Source organism: Erinaceus europaeus, chromosome 23 (assembly GCF_950295315.1).
Source record: "Erinaceus europaeus chromosome 23, mEriEur2.1, whole genome shotgun sequence".
In the NCBI taxonomy this organism is placed as follows: domain Eukaryota; kingdom Metazoa; phylum Chordata; class Mammalia; order Eulipotyphla; family Erinaceidae; genus Erinaceus; species Erinaceus europaeus.
In genome coordinates, this window is record NC_080184.1 from 850492 (window position 1) to 867488 (window position 16997).

Sequence of the window (16997 nt, forward strand, 5' to 3'; positions counted from 1 at the left end):
GGCACAGCACCCAGGGAGCCCAGGAGGGTGAGCAGGGCTGTGGGGTCTCTTGGCCCAGTAGCCACCTTTGCAAATGAAGCTCGTGGACCCCCGCGGGTGGGCGTCTGGATTCGAGTCCGGCTCGGGGGAGCCAGTGAGGAAGTGACAGGGCCCCGACTTGGCGGAGGACTAAAGGAACCCTAAAGGTACCGACCCCTCCAGAGAGGACTCCCTGCCAGGGACCCTCCACCCCGCGATGCCCCCAGGGTGCGCCCCCCCCCAAGGGCCAAGCCTCGGGCCCCGCCCCAGCATCACTTCCGGCTTAGGCCCCGCCCCGAGGCTCTGGGGGACGGCCACACGCTGCGGGGCGGTCGCCTGGCAACAGGCCCCGATGGACGCCATTGGATGGCTGGGCCCCCCGCGCGTCGTGGGCGGGGCCAACGGTGAGGCGGGTCGGTTATGGGCGCGGGGCGGCCGGGGCCGCCGTTGGTTGGCCGCTGCGCGCAGGGGGCGGGGCCATGTCCCCGCTGCTGTGGCTGGGGCTGTCGGCCGCGCTGGCCCGGGGCTGCCTGCATTGCCACGGCAACTTCTCGGACAAGTTCTCCTTCTACCGCCACCACGTCAACCTCAAGTCCTGGTGGGTGGGCGACATCCCGGTGTCGGGCTCGCTGCTCAGCGACTGGAGCCAGGACACCATGAGGGAGCTGCACCTCGCCATCCCCGCCGAGATCAGTGAGGGCGCCGCCGCCCCAAACCCCACTCGGTGCAGTGCCGGTCCGACCTGCTGCGCCCCTAGCCCAGCCCTGACCCCAGTTCGCACCCGGCGCCACTTGCTGGCCCACCCGTCCTCGCCCGGATAGGCGGGTCCCCAGCTCCCAGCCAAGCCCAGTTCTGAGCCAGCAGCCCCCGAGCTGGGACCCCAGACCCAACCACCGCCCACTGTCCTCTGCCCGCAGCCCGGGAGAAGCTGAACCAGGTGGCTGACAGCATCTACCAGAAGATGGACCAGCTGTACCAGGGGAAGATGTACTTCCCGGGTGGGTGGGTGGGCGGGCGGCCTGCGCGGGGGTGGGGGGCGGGGGCGGACACGCAGAGGCGCGGCCTGACCTTGCGGGCGCCCCGCAGGCTACTTCCCCAACGAGCTGCGCTCCATATTCCGGGAGCAGGTGCACCTCCTCCAGAACGCCATCATCCAAAGTGGGTGCCGGGGGGCGGCCGGGCGGGGCGGCGGGCGGGGGCGCCAGGGACCGGGGCTTAAGCGGCGCCTTGTTTGCACAGGCCGCATCGACTGCCAGCGGCACTGCGGTGAGTGAGCAGGGCGTGCGGGGCTGGGGGCCCAGGAGCTGGCGGACCCTCCGCTGCTGCAGGGCATGGGGCTGGGGGCCCTCCGCTGCTGGGGGAGCCCCGGTAGCCGGCTGGCCCTTTCTGCCTGCCCGCGCAGGGATCTTCCAGTATGAGACCATCTCCTGCAGCAACTGCACGGACTCGCACGTCGTCTGCTTCGGCTACAACTGCGAGTAGGCAGGGGAGGAGGCTGGGGAGGGTGGCGGTGCAGCCCCATGGCTCCTGACCCGCCCGCCCCTGCCCTGCAGATCCTCCTCACAGTGGGAGAAGGCTGTCCAGGGCCTCCTGCAGTACATGTGAGTTTGGTGGTATGGGGAGGGCCCCCAGGGCAGCTGGCCACCCCCTGACTGGCCATCTGTCCATCTGTCCTCCCAGAACCAAGTGGAACAAGTAAGTTTCCCTGGAGGGTTGGCCTGGCTGAGGGGCTGGGGGCTCACGCGGGGACTGACGGGGCCCCTGTCTTCCAGCGAGGACAGCAGCACCAGGTGAGCCCGGGCCCCTGGGTGGGGCGGGGAGGGCAGTGGCGGTGGGGCCCTGGGCCCCGTCCCTGGTGCAGCTACAGGGACTTGCCGGACAGTGCTCGGGGCACCGCCTGACGAGTAAACACGAGACCCCTCCCGCGGCCAGGACCACGCCAGCCTTGTGAGTTGCGGGGGTCGGGGTCGGGGTCCGGCAGGCAGGTGGCTGGCAGGTAACGGGAGCGGTGCTGAGGCCCGTGCCCCCCCCCCCCCCCGCAGCCTGGTCTCCCCGAGCTTCACCTGCCTGGAGCCCCCCCACCTGGCCAACCTGACCCTGGAGAACGCGTCCGAGTGCCTGATGCAGCACTGAGGGGCCGACCCGCACGGGGTCCCGCTGGCTCTGGGGCCACGTGCTAATAAAGTTTTCAGGTTTTGCACCCGGAGAGCCTCGTTCCGACGGGCGGGCTGGGCTGCGGGTGGGGGTGGCGGGGCCCAGCTCAAGAGGACGCCCCTCGGTGCGGTCCAGAGCAGTGAGACGCAGGAGCAGCTGACGACCCTTCCGGAACCGCCCGCAGCGGCCCAGGTCTCCTGTTTATTGGTCACAGAATGCGCTCACGAGTGGCGAGGGAACGTGGGGGCCCCAGGGGGGGGGCGGCGGCCGGGCTCAGCAGGCGGACAGGGTGGCCCTGAGCTCGTCCAGCAGGCTGCCCAGGAGGGTGGCGTCTGCACACTTGACGTCCACGGACACTGACTGCTCGGCCTGGGGGGAGGGGAGGGGAGGGGAGGGGAGGGGAGGGGGAGCATCAACCTCAGCCCTGGCCCGGTAGGTTCGCCCTGGAAGGTTCAGGGGAGGGGAGGGCTTGGCCTCAGCCCTGGGCCCAGGCAGGTGCTGGGGGGACTCACCTGTTTCACCAGGAGACACACGTGGTGGCCCTGTATCGAGCGACTGTACATGGAGGCGCATGAGCCCACACGCTCCACCACTGCGGGATGGCATGGTCGGGGTCAGCCAAGCCGGGGGTTGGGGGTCAGAGGTCAGAGGTCAGGGGTCAGGGCAGGCCTCACCGGAGAAGCGGTGGTGGAAGCAGATCTTGGCCAGCACGTTACGGAAGGTCATGGTGATGCCGTCCACCTTGACGCAGCTGCCCGTCAGGTCGCCCGACTCCAGCAGCTTGGCGAAGGCGTCGCTGGGGGCCGGGCAGTAGGGTTGGTAGGGCTGGCGTCGTGAGCAGGTGGGGGCGGGCAGGGGCGGGCGCCGGGGGGGCTACCTGTAGCAGGGTGTGGTGACCAGGTAGGAGCTGCAGGTGAAGGCCAGCTTGAAGTCCAGCTTCTCGTGGGTGGAGCCCTCATCGTTCTGCAAGGTGGGTGGGGCAGGAGGCTGGTGAGCCTGCGCTAGGACCCCCCAGCCCCGCCGGGTCCCCCTGCCCGGCCCCGCACCTTGGCGATGAAGGACAGCGTGCCCTTGAGCTTCTGGGCCGTCAGGACACTCTGAATGCTGAACACGAACTGGGCCTCGTTGGAGACGCCTGCATGTGTGTGTGTGGGGGGTCGTCAACACGGTGCCCGGCTCCCTGCCCCTTGCCCCACCCGGAGGGTGCGGATGGCCCGATTGAGGAGAGCCTCACCTGGGGGCAGCTGGAAGGGCACGGGCACGCCGTCATGGGCAGAGGCGCCGGGCGGCCGGGCGAGCCGCGCGTTGAGCGAGTCCAGCACGCCCAGCTCCAGGCTCTTGAGCACGTGGCTGCTCAGGTTCTCCAGCACCAGCGACACCGTCACCTGGCTGCCCCCCTGCAGGCTGCCGCGCACCTCATAGGTCTGGGGCGGCGGGGCGGGGAGGTCAAGGCCGGCAGAGACAACCCCACGCCCCACATGGGCCCCCCTGGGCGGCTCACCATCCGCACGAAGTCGTTCTCGGCCAGGAGAGCGTAGCTGGACATGGGCTGCGGGACGGCGCGGGAGGGGTCAGGGGCACCGGGCAACCGCAACCCCCCCAGCCTCTCTCGGGAGAATAAAACACCAGAGTAGAACTTCACGACTCCCCGCGTCTTTCTGTGGGACCCCGGGGCCTCGTGGCAGGAACCACGGCACCAGGGGAAGCTCCACGCAGGCTCCCTCCGCGGGGCCGGACTCTCGGGGGGGGGGGGGGGGGGGCGTGACCGGGATGCCCCAACCCCCACCCCACTGCACCCCCGGCCCCGGTAAGTGGAGGCCTCACCGGTAGCGGCTCCTCCTCGGCCTCCTCAAGTGCCCCGGTCCCCAGGGGCGGCCCGTCCTCCGCCCGCTTCTTCCTGCTCTTCTTGTCCCGACCGCTGCGCTCCTTCTCCTGCCGCTGTTTCTTGCGTTTGTGTGGCTTCTGCCAGGGTGCAGAGGAGAGGTGAGGTGCAGGCCCCTGGGGTAGTCCCCAGGCGAGACCCCGACCCCTGCCAGGCACCCACCTTATGGGCCTCCGGCTCCCGGTCCCCCTCGTCCGGGCAGGGCTCTGAGGGCTGCTGCGGGGCCGTGGGAACCTCGGTGTCCAGGCTGGGCGTGCCCTGTGCAGACAGGTGTCAGTCACGGGGCCATGGGACCGCCAGCCCCGCCCCACCCGGCCCCGCCCCGCCCCGGCCCAGGCTCTTACAAGAGCCGTGGACTCCGCAGGCTCCGCGGGCGGGGTGCTGCACAGCCACAAGTCCAGGGCCTGGGCCTGCGGGGCAGAGCGCGAGTTGTGGGGTGTGGGCTGCGGGTTGTGGGTTGCGGCTGGTGCAGCTGGGAGGGTGGCATCCTGCCTACCTTGCGGTCCCGATCCCGATCCCGGCCTCGGCCCTTCTCCTTCTTAGGCTTCTTGCTCTTCCTCTCCTTGGGGGCTGCCGCCTCCTTCTTGGGGGACTTGGGAGGCGCGACGGGGCGGTGTCTCTGCACGGGCAGTTTTTCACTGTCCGCCAGCGGCCTGCGGAGGGAGGGGCAGGACCTCGCACCCTGGACGCGACCCCGAGCCCAGCACCCGCCCGCCCGCCCACCCGCCGCACCTGTCCAGGTCGATGTCCAGCGCCCGGTAGGGGTCGTCAGGGTCCTTGTCGTCCTCGTCGCTGGGCAGCGCGTTCTGGGGGTCGGCTCGTCAACCCCGGGCCGCCCCGCCCCGCCCCACACCCTACCCGGCCCCAGCCCGCGCGCGCGCGGCCCACCTCGGGCATCTCCTCGGTGACGATGTCCACCCGCTGGGCGGGCGCGATGTCCTCATCGCTGTCGGGCAGGGAGCCGCCCCGCCGGCCTCCCCGGCCGGCCTTGTCCTTCTTCCGGTGCTTCCGGCCGCCCTTCTCCGCCCGCTGCCGGTGCCGCCGCTCCTCCTCCAGCTTCACATACTGTTCCGACGCCGGCAGCCCTGGGGCGAGTGGGCCGGGGTATCGGACGGGGCCGGGGAGTCTCGGCTCCAGGGCACCGGGTTGCTCGGCCCGCCAGCCCCGCTCACCTGGCACACGCAGGGGCACGGACAGGTCGATGCAGACCACGGGGATGTGATCCACCCCAGGCGCGTCCTGATACAGCTGCGGGGAGGGGTGGCGTGGGTGCGGGCGGGGGGCGTCTGCGGGGCGGGGTCTGCGGGCAGGGAACCCCCTCACCTTCTGCGGGGAAGGGCAGCTCTTGATGTAGAAGGGATTGTTGGCCTGCTCCTGCCTGCGGGCCTCCCGCCGCTGGGGATGGACAGAAGTGTGTGGGCGTTGGGGTGGGGGGGGGAGTAGGGGTGGGGGGGGTGGGCTTCTGGCGGGGTGAGGCTCAGGTGCGGGGCTCTCACGCGGGCCAGCTCCTCATCGTCGGCCTCCTGCGCCTTGGGCCGGGCATGGCGCGGCTCATCCTCCTGGAACATGGCCCGAGGTCGCTCATCCTCGGCCTCGCTGTCCGACGGCGGCTCGTTGATCCAGGCGTCCAGGTCCAGGCTGCGGGGGCGTGGGGTTACCACGGGTATGCGCAGAGGGGTCCCTGCCCCAGCTCCCCACCCGTCCACCGGGCTCACCCCTCGGGCACCGGGACCTTCTTCTGGGCCTTGGGCGCCACGGGGTTGAGCTCCCCGGCGAAGAGGGCGCTGAGCTCGGCCGCCACCGGCACGCCGCGGGCCTGCAGCTTCTGGGCCTGGCGCACCAGCTGAAGCACGCACGACGCCTGGGGCGGGGACAGCGCAGCGATCGGTCGATCGGTCGGGATCTTAGGGTCATGGGGTCATGTGGGGCCGGGGACCGGGTCCCGTGGCTGTGCTCACCCGCTCCTGGACCTCCAGGTCTGCGCTCTGCACGAACTGCGGCAGGCGCTCGAGCAGCAGCTGGGCGGCCTCCTGCGCGGCCCCTGGGGCGTCGGCAGCATCCGCATCCGCATCCGCATCCGGGGGGGCGTCCTGGGGGTCTGGGGCGGCCTGCTCCTGGCGCTGCAGCACGGCGGTGTACAGCTTGAGCGCGTTCTGCACATACACGGCCTGGATGTGGCCGGGCAGCGCGCTCACCCGCGGCCGCAGCATGGCTGCCAGGGTCTGCTGGGGCTCCTGCAGGTGCCTGGGGGGAGGAGGGCTGAGTCCTGGGGGCCGGCGGCCGGGCGCGGAGCTCTCCACCCGTGGCCATGTCCCCGGCCCGAGGTGCCCTGCCCCCCCCCAGTGGCGGGAAGAGGGGTGTTTCCCCGCCGGCGACTGTGGCCTGGCTGGCTGTTGGGGGACCCCAGGCCGAGGGGCACAGGGTGACCCCGGGGTGTGGAGGGCGGGGGTCCTGGGCACCCCTCACGCACTCGGAGAACTCCCCGCAGATCCAGGCGGCCGCGTAGAGCACTTCACAGATGCCGTTGCGCCGAGCGCCGCTGGCCAGCAGTGGGGCGCTGTCTAGCAGGGCGGCCATCTGGGCCACGGCGAAGGCACGGATGGCCTTGACTCGGATGGCAACGTCCAGCATCTGCGCAGCGATCAGGTGGCCGTGGCGCGTGCCCTCCAGGCGCGTGAGCTCCACCAGGATGCTGATGTACCTGTGGTGGGGCGGGTCAGAGTTCCTGGGGCAGGGGCAGGGCCGGGGCTCGGGGCGGGGACCAGCGGAGCTCGGAGCTCGGAGGGGCCGCGCACCACTGGAAGTTGGTGACGTGCTGGTAGTTGCCCTGGCTGCAGATGGCGATGATCTTGGTGAGCAGCTCGTCGCGGTAGGCGGTGCCCTCGGCCTTGTCCACGTGCTGCAGCAGCTGCTTCACGATCTCCATCAGGTTCTTCTTCGACACCTGGGAGCAGGGCGTGGGGCGCGGTTGGGCAGGAGGGCGGTCACCGAGCCCTCCCCGAGCCCGTGGAGCCCCGCAGCCCCGAAGCCCGCACACACCATGCCGTACAGCAGGTCGAGCGCACGCAGGCGGATGGACTCGTCCTTGTCATCCAGGCACTGCAGCACCAGGTCCTTGTGTGCCTGCACCGACTTGGGGTGTGTGCGCAGGATCTTGGACATGGCCAGCAGCCCCAGGTACTTCACTGCGGGTGGTGGGCGGCAGGCGCGGTCGGGGTGCTGGACCCCAGGCCTGCGGGAAGTGCCCCCCGCCCCGCCCCCACCCCCGCCCCGGTGCTCACGGTTCTGGTCCGAGTCCTCGATGAGGATGCGCAGCTTTTGCACGCAGAGCTGGGGGCAGGGGGTCAGGGGTCATGGGGGGTCACGGGACAAGGGTCGGGACGGGACGGGGACGGGGACGGGGACGGGGACGGGGCCCACCCGGGTACCTGGATGCTGGCGCTGTGGTTAGGCATGCCGGACGACAGCGAGATGAGCACTGCGGGACAGGGCCGTGAGGGGCTGCACCGGGGTGAGGGCACCCGGGGGCGGGGCGGGGCGGGAGACCCCTGGCCAGCTTTCACTCACCTGCGATCACAGTGTTGACGCACTCATACAGCAGAGACATGGCGGACGTGCTGGGGACAGGGACGGGGCAGCAGCGTGAGGATCCCGGAGCGCACCCCAAGGGACGGGAAGGGGGCGGGGTGGGGCGGGGCCTACCTGTGGATGAGGTTGGTGAGGGGCTCGATCAGCTTCTTGCCCAACCTGGGCTCCAGGGGAGTGAGAGCACCGAACTGGGGGGCAGGGGGCGGTCAGGTCAGGGTGGGCGGGGCCGGCGGGGAGGGTGGGCGGGGGCGGGGCCAGGGGCGGGGCGGGCACTCGCCAGCTTGATGATCTTGATGAGCACCCAGTTGTTGGTGGACGAGGTCATGAGCTTGAAGAAGAGGGGAGCCAGCGACAGGTAGTTCTTGGGGTTCCGGCGCGCCAGCTCGCAGATGACGTTGACGGCGGCTGACTGCACGCCTGCGGGCGGGGCGGGAGACCCTCCTTAGCTCCTCAGCCCCGCCCGGGCCCGCCCCCCCCAATCCCCCCGGGGACACACCGGGGTCAGGGTCCTCCAGCTTCTCCTTGAGGCGCGGGAAAGCGGGCCGCAGCGACTCAGGGTACTTGAGAAAGACCTTGTACATGATGAGCACGGCCTTCTTGCGGATGTACGGCTTCGTGTGCGACATCAGGGTCATGATGTCGTTGGCCAGGTCGCGGGCGAGGTCAGGGGTGACGAAGCAGGACAGGCCGGTCAGCGCCACGCCCGTGTCGTACTGGCTGGGGCTGCTCAGGTCCTGGGGGCGGGGGTCAGGGGTCAGGGGAGCTGCTCGGGTGGGGAGGGTAGGGGGTCAGGGGGCTCCTCAGGTGGGGGGGTCGGGGGTCAGGGGGGCTGCTCGGGTCGGGGTGTCACCTTGCGGATCTGGTTGGTGGTCAGCATGATGACGTCCGTGCCCTCGTGGAAGCACTGAGAGGCGGCCAGGTAGCCCACGCGCTGGGGGCACAGGGCGGGTCAGGGGGCGGGGCGGGGTCGGACCGGAGCAGGCGGCGGGGTTCGGGCAGGGCAGGGGGCGGACCTTGAAGGTGAACTTGGAGGCGCTCATGACCTCGATGATGTTGAAGGCAGCCCAGCTGATGTCGTAGCCCAGCATCTGCAGCTGTGGGCCGAAGGGAAGGACAGGGGGCGTCACCCACCCCTCCCCCCCAGAGACAGAGGGACAGGCAGGGCGGGGCAGGGACGCACGTAGGTGAGCTTGCACACGGCGTTGGCCTTGACGGCGAGGCTGTCCTGCCTGAGCTCCTGCTTGATCTCATCGATGCACTGCGAGATGTACTTGGCCTGGGGGGGGTCAGGGGGCTGAGCCGTGGGTGGCCCCGGAGCTGGGGGGGGCGCAGGGCCTTCCACGCGTAATCAGGGCTCTCGGGGGCTGTGTGTGCAGGGCCAGGAGGCATCGGAAGCTCTCTGAATGTTTCCTGAGCCGACAGCGAAAGGGGATCTGCCGCCCCACTGCGGGGGCCGGAATGGGGGCGCCACGATGACCCAGCCCAGCCGGGCGCCGTGTGCTCTGGGGCCGCGCTGCCCGCCAGGCCCCGGCCCTTCTCTGGTGGCGGAGAAACAAGGGAGAGGGACAGCGGGGCCCCAGAGCCGCCCCCGGGGCCGTGGGGCCTCCCAGGAGGTGCTGGGGCGCAGACCTGCTTTGCCTCGACTCCCTTTGAGACTCAGCACCAGCAATCCGGACGCCCGGGGCAGACACCGGCCCCACAGCCAGTCTGACCAGCCCCCCGCTGGTCTCTGCGCCCAGAGACAACGAGGTGGGAGAACGGAGGCACCTGTGCGCTGCCCTTCAGGCTGCCCTGCCAGCTGGGAGCCAGAGAAGCGGGAGTCGCCCACCCCCGCCCATACCCCGCCCATACCCCGCACCCGCTGGACTCAGAAGCCTCCCGGCCCCAGCCGCCGACGCGGTCTCGGTCTCGGGAGCCCAGACACGCCGGGGTCCACCCCAGGGCCGGGCCACGCAGGTGCTCTGCCCCCAGCACCCCGATGAAGGACCCCGGCAGGGTCGCGGCGGCCGCGGGTGACAGCACCCGCCCGAGTCCGGCCTCGGACCCGGGCCCTGCAGCCCACACCTGCAGCCCCATCCCAGATGTGCACCCCGCACCGCAGCCCCGCACCCCGAACCCAGCTCTGCAGCCCAGAACGCCCCGAGGCCCCGCACCCCAGCCCCACACCCCAGCTCTGCAGCCCAGACCCGCACCCCGGCCCCGCAACCCAGCCCCGCAGCCCAGACCCGCACCCCGGCCCCGCAACCCGGCCCCGCAGCCCAGACCCGCACCCAGGCCCCGCACCCCAGCCCTGCAGCCCAGACCCGCACCCCGGCCCCGCACCCCGGCCCTGCAGCCCAGACCCGCACCCCGGCCCCGCACCCCGGCCCTGCAGCCCAGACCCGCACCCCGGCCCTGCAGCCCAGACCCGCACCCAGGCCCCGCACCCCAGCCCTGCAGCCCAGACCCGCACCCCGGCCCCGCACCCCGGCCCTGCAGCCCAGACCCGCACCCCGGCCCCGCACCCCAGCCCTGCAGCCCAGACCCGCACCCCGGCCCCGCAGCCCAGACCCGCACCCCGGCCCCGCAACCCGGCCCCGCAGCCCAGACCCGCACCCAGGCCCCGCACCCCAGCCCTGCAGCCCAGACCCGCACCCCGGCCCCGCACCCCGGCCCTGCAGCCCAGACCCGCACCCCGGCCCCGCACCCCAGCCCTGCAGCCCAGACCCGCACCCCGGCCCCGCAGCCCAGACCCGCACCCCGGCCCTGCAGCCCTGACCCGCACCCAGGCCCCGCACCCCAGCCCTGCAGCCCAGACCCGCACCCCGGCCCCGCAACCCGGCCCTGCAGCCCAGACCCGCACCCCGGTCCCGCAATCCGGCCCTGCAGCCCAGACCCGCACCCCGGCCCCGCAACCCGGCCCTGCAGCCCAGACCCGCACCGCAGCCCCGCACCCCAGCTCTGCAGCCCCGACCCGCACCCCGGCCCCGCACCCCAGACCCGCAGCCCCGACACGCACCCCGGCCCCGCACCCCCTGCCCCACCGCGGGGTCACGGGCGACAGGCGGGGCCGCACACGCAGCTCACCGACCGACCGACGACCGAGCCCCAGCGGAGGCCGCAGAAGGAGGGGGCGCAGCCCGGGATCCCACATAGGTCGGGGTCACGCTGCCTCCCGAGGCGCCCTCGTGGGGGTCGGGGTCAGAGGTCAGGGGTCGCCCCGGGGGTGAACCGAGGCCTCCGGAGCAGGGGAGCGCGGGGTGGGGGGCCGGGCCCACCTCGTCCTCCTTGTGGTTGCGGATGCCGCGCACCAGGTCCTGCAGGTTCTTGTCGAACATGCGGTCGATGCTGCCCTTGACCATCTTGAGGGCCATGGCGCCGGGACCCCGGGACCGCCCCCCCCCTCCCGGCCGCGCCCCGCCGGTCACCGCGCTGCGGCCCAGCCCCGGCTCCGCTCGCGCCGCTGGCAAATGGCGGACAAGATGGCGGCCTGTCAGCTGACGCCGGCGCCGCCGCGGCCCCGGCCGGCCCCCGGAAGTCCCGCCCACCACAATCCCGCCCCGCGCTGCCGGTGGAGGCCGCGCCGTCCAATAAAAGCGCGGACCCGCCCCGGGCCGTAGAGGCTCCGGCCTCTCATTGGGCGGCAGGCCGCTGAGCTCCACCCATCCCGGGGGCCGGGTCAGTGCTCGCCCCCCGCGGGTGCCGGTGGGCGGGGTCGGGTCTGTGCACGCCCCCTGTGGGGGCGGTGGGCGGGGTCGAGGTGGGCGGGGGCCGGGTCAGTGCACGCCCCCCGCGGGTGCCGGTGGAAGGGGTCGGGTCTGTGCACGCCCCCTGTGGGGGCGGTGGGCGGGGTCGGGTGGGCGGGGCCTCGGTCTGTACACGCCCCCTGGGGGCGGTGGGCGGGGTCGGGTCTGTGCACGCCCCCTGTGGGGGCGGTGGGCGGGGTCGGGTGGGCGGGGCCTCGGTCTGTACACGCCCCCTGGGGGCGGTGGGCGGGGTCGGGTCTGTGCACGCCCCCTGTGGGGGCGGTGGGCGGGGTCGGGTGGGCGGGGCCTCGGTCTGTACACGCCCCCCGCGGGGGGCGGTGGGCGGGGTCGGGTCTGTGCACGCCCCCTGTGGGGGCGGTGGGCGGGGTCGGGTGGGCGGGGCCTCGGTCTGTACACGCCCCCTGGGGGCGGTGGGCGGGGTCGGGTCTGTGCACGCCCCCTGTGGGGGCGGTGGGCGGGGCCGGGTCAGTGCACGCCCCCCGCGGGTGCCGGTGGAAGGGGTCGGGTCTGTGCACGCCCCCTGTGGGGGCGGTGGGCGGGGTCGGGTGGGCGGGGCCTCGGTCTGTACACGCCCCCTGGGGGCGGTGGGCGGGGTCGGGTCTGTGCACGCCCCCTGTGGGGGCGGTGGGCGGGGTCGAGGTGGGCGGGGCCGGGTCAGTGCACGCCCCCCGCGGGTGCCGGTGGAAGGGGTCGGGTCTGTGCACGCCCCCTGTGGGGGCGGTGGGCGGGGTCGGGTGGGCGGGGCCTCGGTCTGTACACGCCCCCTGGGGGCGGTGGGCGGGGTCGATGTGGGCGGGGCCGGGTCAGTGCACGCCCCCTGCGGCTGCCGGTGGGCGGGGCTGGCGGGTGGGCGGGCGCTCGAGGGAGGGGCGGCTCCCGTGGGTTCTCCTCCGCCCGGTCGGCTCGGCTCCGCCCTGCGCACCTGCCGGCAGGTGAGGCCCGGGTGCAGCCTGTGCGCACGCGCGCCCTACAGACGGGCTTCCTGGCGCCGGGCATCTCGCGCGTGGCTCTCGTCTTCCTGTCTTCTCTCTAATGTTTCTGTTCTCTTTATTTATTGCGCAGAGACAGCCTGAACTCAAAATCGAAGCGGTGACAGAGAGACAGAGAGACGCCTGCAGTCCTGCTTCACCCTCGCAAACCTTGGCCCCTGCAGGTGGGGACCGGGGGCTCGAACCCTGGTCCTTGCGCATTGTAACATGTGCCATCAACCAGGTGCGCCACCACCTGGCCCCTGTCTTTTTCAAATTTCCCCAGAGTCCTGTTCAGCTTTGTCTAATGGTGGTGCTAGGGATGGAGCCCGGGACCAGGGAAACTCAGGCAGGCAGGAGAGTCTGTTTGCAGAACCTCTGTGATGTCTCCCCAACATTATTATTATTATTATTATTATTATTACTATTATTATTTTCCCCAGAGCATGCTCGGTTCTGGCTGATGATGGTGCTGTGGATGGAACCTGGAACCTCATAGTCTGAGGCAAGAGAGGCTTTTGTTTTTTTTTTTTGTTTATTTCTTGATAAGATAATTTTTTACTTATCTTTATTTATGTACTGGATAGAGACAGCCAGAAATTAAGAGGGGAGGAGGTGATAGGGAGAGAGACGAGAGAGACACCCACAGCCCTGCCTCACCGCTCAGGAAGCTTCTCCCCTGCAGGTGTGAACCAGGGGACTTGAACCCAGATCTTTGCGCACTGTAACATGTGCGCTCAACCAGGTGCGTCACCACCCAGTCCGGAGAGTTCTTTTTCAGATATTTTTATTATTTATTTTGGATAGAGACAGTGAGAAATTGAGAGGGGAGAGGGAAAAGAGAGAAGCAGAGAGACAGGAAAAACCCACAGCCCTGTTTCACTGCTTGTCAAGCTTTCCCCCTGCAGGTGGGCACCAGGGCCTGGAAGCCGGGTCCTTGCAGGTTGTACAGTGTGTACTTAACCAGGCACGCCACCGCCTGGCCCTTCCCTAGCCCTTATTATTATTGTTGTTGCTTTAAACTGGAAGACAGCTAGTGCCTGGCATGTGCTGGTGCCGGGGGATTGATTCTGACGCCTTTTTTTCCAAAGGTTATATTTATTTACTTATTTATGGGAGAGAGAAGAGGGGCAGAGAGAGAGAACCAGAGAAAAGAGTCTCAGACCTGAAGGTCCGAGGTTCCTTAGGCGCACACACTACAGTGTGCAGGCACCTGGGCTCCAGCGCCTGGCCCCCACCTGCAGGAGAAGCTTCACAGGTGGTAAAGCAGGGCTGCAGGGGTCTCTCTGTCTCCCTCCCGTGCTACCTCCCCTCCCCTCCCCTCCCCTCTCAATTTCTCTGTTCCTAGGCAATAATCAATAGATAAAAAGATTCTTAAAAATGAAAGAGAGATGGGGAGTCCCGCGGTAGCGCAGCGGGTTAAGTGCACGTGCCGCAAAGCGCAAGGACCGGCGTAAGGATCTCGGTTCAAGCCCCGGCTCCCCACCTGCAGGGGAGTCACTTCACAAGCGGTGAAGCGGGTCTGCAGGTGTCTGTCTTTCTCTCCCCCTCTGTCTTCCCCTCCTCTCTCCATTTCTCTCTGTCCTATCCAACAACAACAACAATAATAACTACAACAATAAAAAAATAGCAAAGGCAACAAAAGGGAATAAATAAAATAAATATTTTAAAAGAGAGAGAGAGAGACTGAGAGAGGGGTCAGAGCATCACACTGGTATAGGGGTAGCCGGGATCGAACCCAGGACCTGATACATCCTGCTCAGCCCCTGCCTGCTGCACCACTCCGCCGAGGACTCAGATTCTCAGTTTCTTTCTGACGCTCCAGCAGGGTTAGGTGGCCACCACCCGGCCCAATGTTCTGAACTGTCCTATGTGGGGGAGAGAAAGAGAGCAGCAGCCGAACCAGGACCCATGTGGTTCTGCTCACACGCGAGCTGAGGACAAGGCGGTCGCCCTGCCCGCTGGGCTCCCATTCAGGCCCCCCTCTTCATTTGTTTTTTCAATTTCTTATTGTTTTTTTTTTAATATTTATTGATTCCCTTTTGTTGCCCTTGTCTTATTGTTGTATTTATTGTTGTTGTTATTGATGTCGTCGTTGTTGGACAGGACAGAGAGAAATGGAGAGAGGAGGGGAAGACAGAGAGGGGGAGAGAAAGACAGACACCTGCAGACCAGCGCTTAACCCACTGCGTTACCGCCTGACTCCCCCTTTTTTTTTTTTTTCAATTTCACGATGTCTGCATGTTTGACATCCAGGGGGTGGGCAGTGGCCGCAGCGCCGGACCCTCAAGCAGAGCGTGTCAGTCCTGCTCTGGCCTCACATACGGCACTGAAGACCCGCTCGCTGTCTCCCTTCTCAGAAGGAAGGGGGGCGGTGGCACACATGGTTAAGTGCACATGGTGCAAAGCGCAAGAACCTGCACAAGGATCCGAGTTCGAGCCCCTGGCTCCCCAGCTGCATGGGGGAAGCAGAACAAGCTGTGAAGCGGGTCTGCAGGTGTCTGTCTGTCTCTCTCCCTCTCTGTCACCCCCTTCCCTCTTGATTCCTGGCTGTCCTTAAAATTAAAAATAAATAAATAAATAAGAAAGACATGAACGCAGAAGCAGTGGATTCGTAGTCCCGGCACTGAACCCCAGAGATAACCCTGGAGGCAAAAAATAAATTAAATTAAAATAAAAATCGAATAAGGAAGGAAAGAATGATTAAATGAATGAATGGATTTCTCTTAGGGCAGCGGCAGGTAGCATAATGGTTCTGCAAAGCAACGCTCCTGCCTGAGGCTCTGACGTGCAAAGTTCAATCCCCAGCACGACCGCCAGCCCGCAGACCTGCTCCTTTAGTCCCGGGGCTTTGCCCAGGCTTTTGGGGAGCAGAGGCTGGATCCCGTGCATGGTCCTTGTGCATGGTGACAGGTGCACACAAGCAGGCGCACCACCGCCTGGCGCCTTCTTTGTGTCTTTGTGTCTTTCTGCACTATTTAGGTTATGTGCTGGCTTTCTGACTCACCGCCCCCCACCCCAACACAGTCACGGGGTCGTGGGGGCCCTGGTGGGCTTGCCCCTGGAGCTCAGGAGGTGGGACTCTGGGCGGGGAAGGCAGAAGGGCGGCCTGTAGTTCCCGCAGGGGCCGGCAGGTGGCAGTGCCGACCCGGCTCTGGCTGCTGGTGGTGCTGGGGGCTCAGAGCCTCAGGCAGGAGAGTCTGTTTGAGGAATCATTATTATTACTGCTGTTGTTATTCTTATTATTTCTTTCTCCAGAGCACTGCTGAGCTCTGGTTGATGATGGTGCTGAGGATTGAACCCGGGGCCTCAGAGCCTCAGGCAGGAGAGTCTTTTTGAGGAATCATTATTATTATTGCTATTCTTGTTGTTGTTGTTGTTGTTATTATTATTATTATTTCCCCAGATCCCTGCTGAGCTCTGGCTAATGGTAGTGCTGGGGATTGAACCCGGGGCCTCAGAGCCTCAGGCAGGAGAGTCTGTTTGAGGAATCATTATTATTACTGCTGTTGTTATTCTTATTATTTCTTTCTCCAGAGCACTGCTGAGCTCTGGTTGATGATGGTGCTGAGGATTGAACCCGGGGCCTCAGAGCCTCAGGCAGGAGAGTCTTTTTGAGGAATCATTATTATTATTGCTATTCTTGTTGTTGTTGTTGTTGTTGTTATTATTATTATTATTTCCCCAGATCCCTGCTGAGCTCTGGCTAATGGTAGTGCTGGGGATTGAACCCGGGGCCTCAGAGCCTCAGGCAGGAGAGTCTGTTTGAGGAATCATTATTATTACTGCTGTTGTTATTCTTATTATTTCTTTCTCCAGAGCACTGCTGAGCTCTGGTTGATGATGGTGCTGAGGATTGAACCCGGGGCCTCAGAGCCTCAGGCAGGAGAGTCTTTTTGAGGAATCATTATTATTATTGCTATTCTTGTTGTTGTTGTTGTTATTATTATTATTATTATTTCCCCAGATCCCTGCTGAGCTCTGGCTAATGGTAGTGCTGGGGATTGAACCCGGGGCCTCAGAGCCTCAGGCAGGAGAGGCTGTTTGAGGAATCATTATTGTTGTTATTCTTGTTGTTGTTGTTGTTATTATTATTATTTCCCCAGATCCCTGCTGAGCTCTGGCTAATGGTAGTGCTGGGGCTTGAACCCGGGGCCTCAGAGCCTCAGGCAGGAGAGGCTGTTTGAGGAATCATTATTATTGTTGTTGTTGTTGTTGTTTTTCCCCCAGAGCCCTGCTGAGCTCTGGTTGATGATGGTGCTGGGGATTGAACCTGGGGCCTCAGAGCCTCAGGCAGGAGAGTTTGCAGAACCATGCTGCTGTCTCTCCAGACCTTATTATTTTTATTTACTTATTGTTTAATATTTTTGATTTTTTATTATTGAACAGAGAGAAATTCAGAAGGGAGGAGTTGGTAGAGAGGGAGAGACACAGAGAGACAGACACCTGCAGCCCCACTCCACCACTCAAAGCTTCCCCCTTCTTGAGCCCAACTCCCTGGCATGGTGGTATGTGTGCACGAGCAGGCGCGCCATTGCCCAGCCCCAGTAAGACAAATTAGAGCACACGAGGACCTGGGTTCGAGCCCCCGGTGCCCAGCTGCAGGGGGAAAGCTTCAGGAGTGGTGAAGCAGAGCTGCAG

General features: G+C 66.8%; 3 protein-coding genes across 5 annotated transcripts in view; 1 reads left to right on the forward strand and 2 right to left on the reverse strand.

Moving 5' to 3' along the window:
- Window positions 1-287: 287 nt before the first annotated feature.
- On the forward strand, window positions 288-2218 carry IZUMO4 (IZUMO family member 4). The gene is made up of 10 exons (XM_016188986.2): window positions 288-711; window positions 936-1016; window positions 1105-1176; window positions 1258-1284; window positions 1421-1496; window positions 1572-1619; window positions 1699-1713; window positions 1791-1808; window positions 1951-1965; window positions 2061-2218. The coding sequence occupies exons 1-10, from the start codon at window positions 498-500 to the stop codon at window positions 2149-2151; spliced, it is 657 nt and encodes a 218-aa protein (XP_016044472.1). The 5' UTR covers window positions 288-497; the 3' UTR covers window positions 2152-2218.
- Window positions 2219-2356: 138 nt separating this feature from the next.
- On the reverse strand, window positions 2357-11089 carry AP3D1 (adaptor related protein complex 3 subunit delta 1). 3 transcript variants are annotated; one of them, XM_007524885.3, is made up of 31 exons: window positions 10900-11087; window positions 8823-8918; window positions 8656-8736; window positions 8493-8573; window positions 8139-8376; window positions 7920-8059; window positions 7757-7830; window positions 7622-7671; window positions 7483-7532; window positions 7336-7384; window positions 7094-7239; window positions 6850-6998; window positions 6525-6755; window positions 6013-6298; window positions 5770-5915; window positions 5551-5692; window positions 5378-5449; window positions 5227-5302; window positions 4943-5139; window positions 4787-4860; window positions 4551-4707; window positions 4399-4464; window positions 4217-4312; window positions 3997-4134; window positions 3674-3721; window positions 3407-3596; window positions 3219-3307; window positions 3050-3135; window positions 2847-2968; window positions 2685-2764; window positions 2357-2541 (listed from the first exon to the last, which is right to left on the reverse strand). In XM_007524885.3, exons 1-31 carry the CDS (start codon window positions 10993-10995, stop codon window positions 2446-2448), a joined length of 3642 nt encoding a protein of 1213 aa, XP_007524947.2. In that variant the 5' UTR covers window positions 10996-11087; the 3' UTR covers window positions 2357-2445. The 3 variants fall into 3 exon arrangements, with proteins under 3 accessions (XP_007524947.2, XP_060037912.1, XP_060037911.1); XM_060181929.1 differs by lacking the exon at window positions 4787-4860 and having other exon boundaries at window positions 4551-4673; window positions 10900-11089; XM_060181928.1 differs by lacking the exon at window positions 8823-8918 and having other exon boundaries at window positions 10900-11088.
- Window positions 10817-16997, reverse strand: part of TIMM13 (translocase of inner mitochondrial membrane 13) — a 71670-nt gene continuing 65489 nt past the window's right edge. Inside the window, exon 4 of the mRNA XM_060182069.1 lies at window positions 10817-10831. The gene's annotated coding sequence lies outside the window, so the exon portion shown is untranslated. The remainder of the gene's footprint in view (window positions 10832-16997) is intronic.

What these genes read in the sequence shown, in the direction of transcription:
- IZUMO4 (XM_016188986.2), top strand. Translation starts at nt 498, where the DNA reads ATGTCCCCGCTGCTGTGGCTGGGGCTGTCGGCCGCGCTGGCCCGGGGC. An exon ending in GGGGAAGATGTACTTCCCGG is followed by an intron (nt 1,017 to 1,104) that starts GTGGGTGGGTGG and finishes GGCGCCCCGCAG; the next exon opens with GCTACTTCCCCAACGAGCTG. An exon ending in TGCTTCGGCTACAACTGCGA is followed by an intron (nt 1,497 to 1,571) that starts GTAGGCAGGGGA and finishes CCTGCCCTGCAG; the next exon opens with ATCCTCCTCACAGTGGGAGA.
- AP3D1 (XM_007524885.3), bottom strand. Translation starts at nt 10,995, where the DNA reads ATGGCCCTCAAGATGGTCAAGGGCAGCATCGACCGCATGTTCGACAAG. An exon ending in ATCTGCGGGGAGTTCTCCGA is followed by an intron (nt 6,299 to 6,524) that starts GTGCGTGAGGGG and finishes TCCTCCCCCCAG; the next exon opens with GCACCTGCAGGAGCCCCAGC. An exon ending in GGGAGCCGGAGGCCCATAAG is followed by an intron (nt 4,135 to 4,216) that starts GTGGGTGCCTGG and finishes GCACCCTGGCAG; the next exon opens with AAGCCACACAAACGCAAGAA.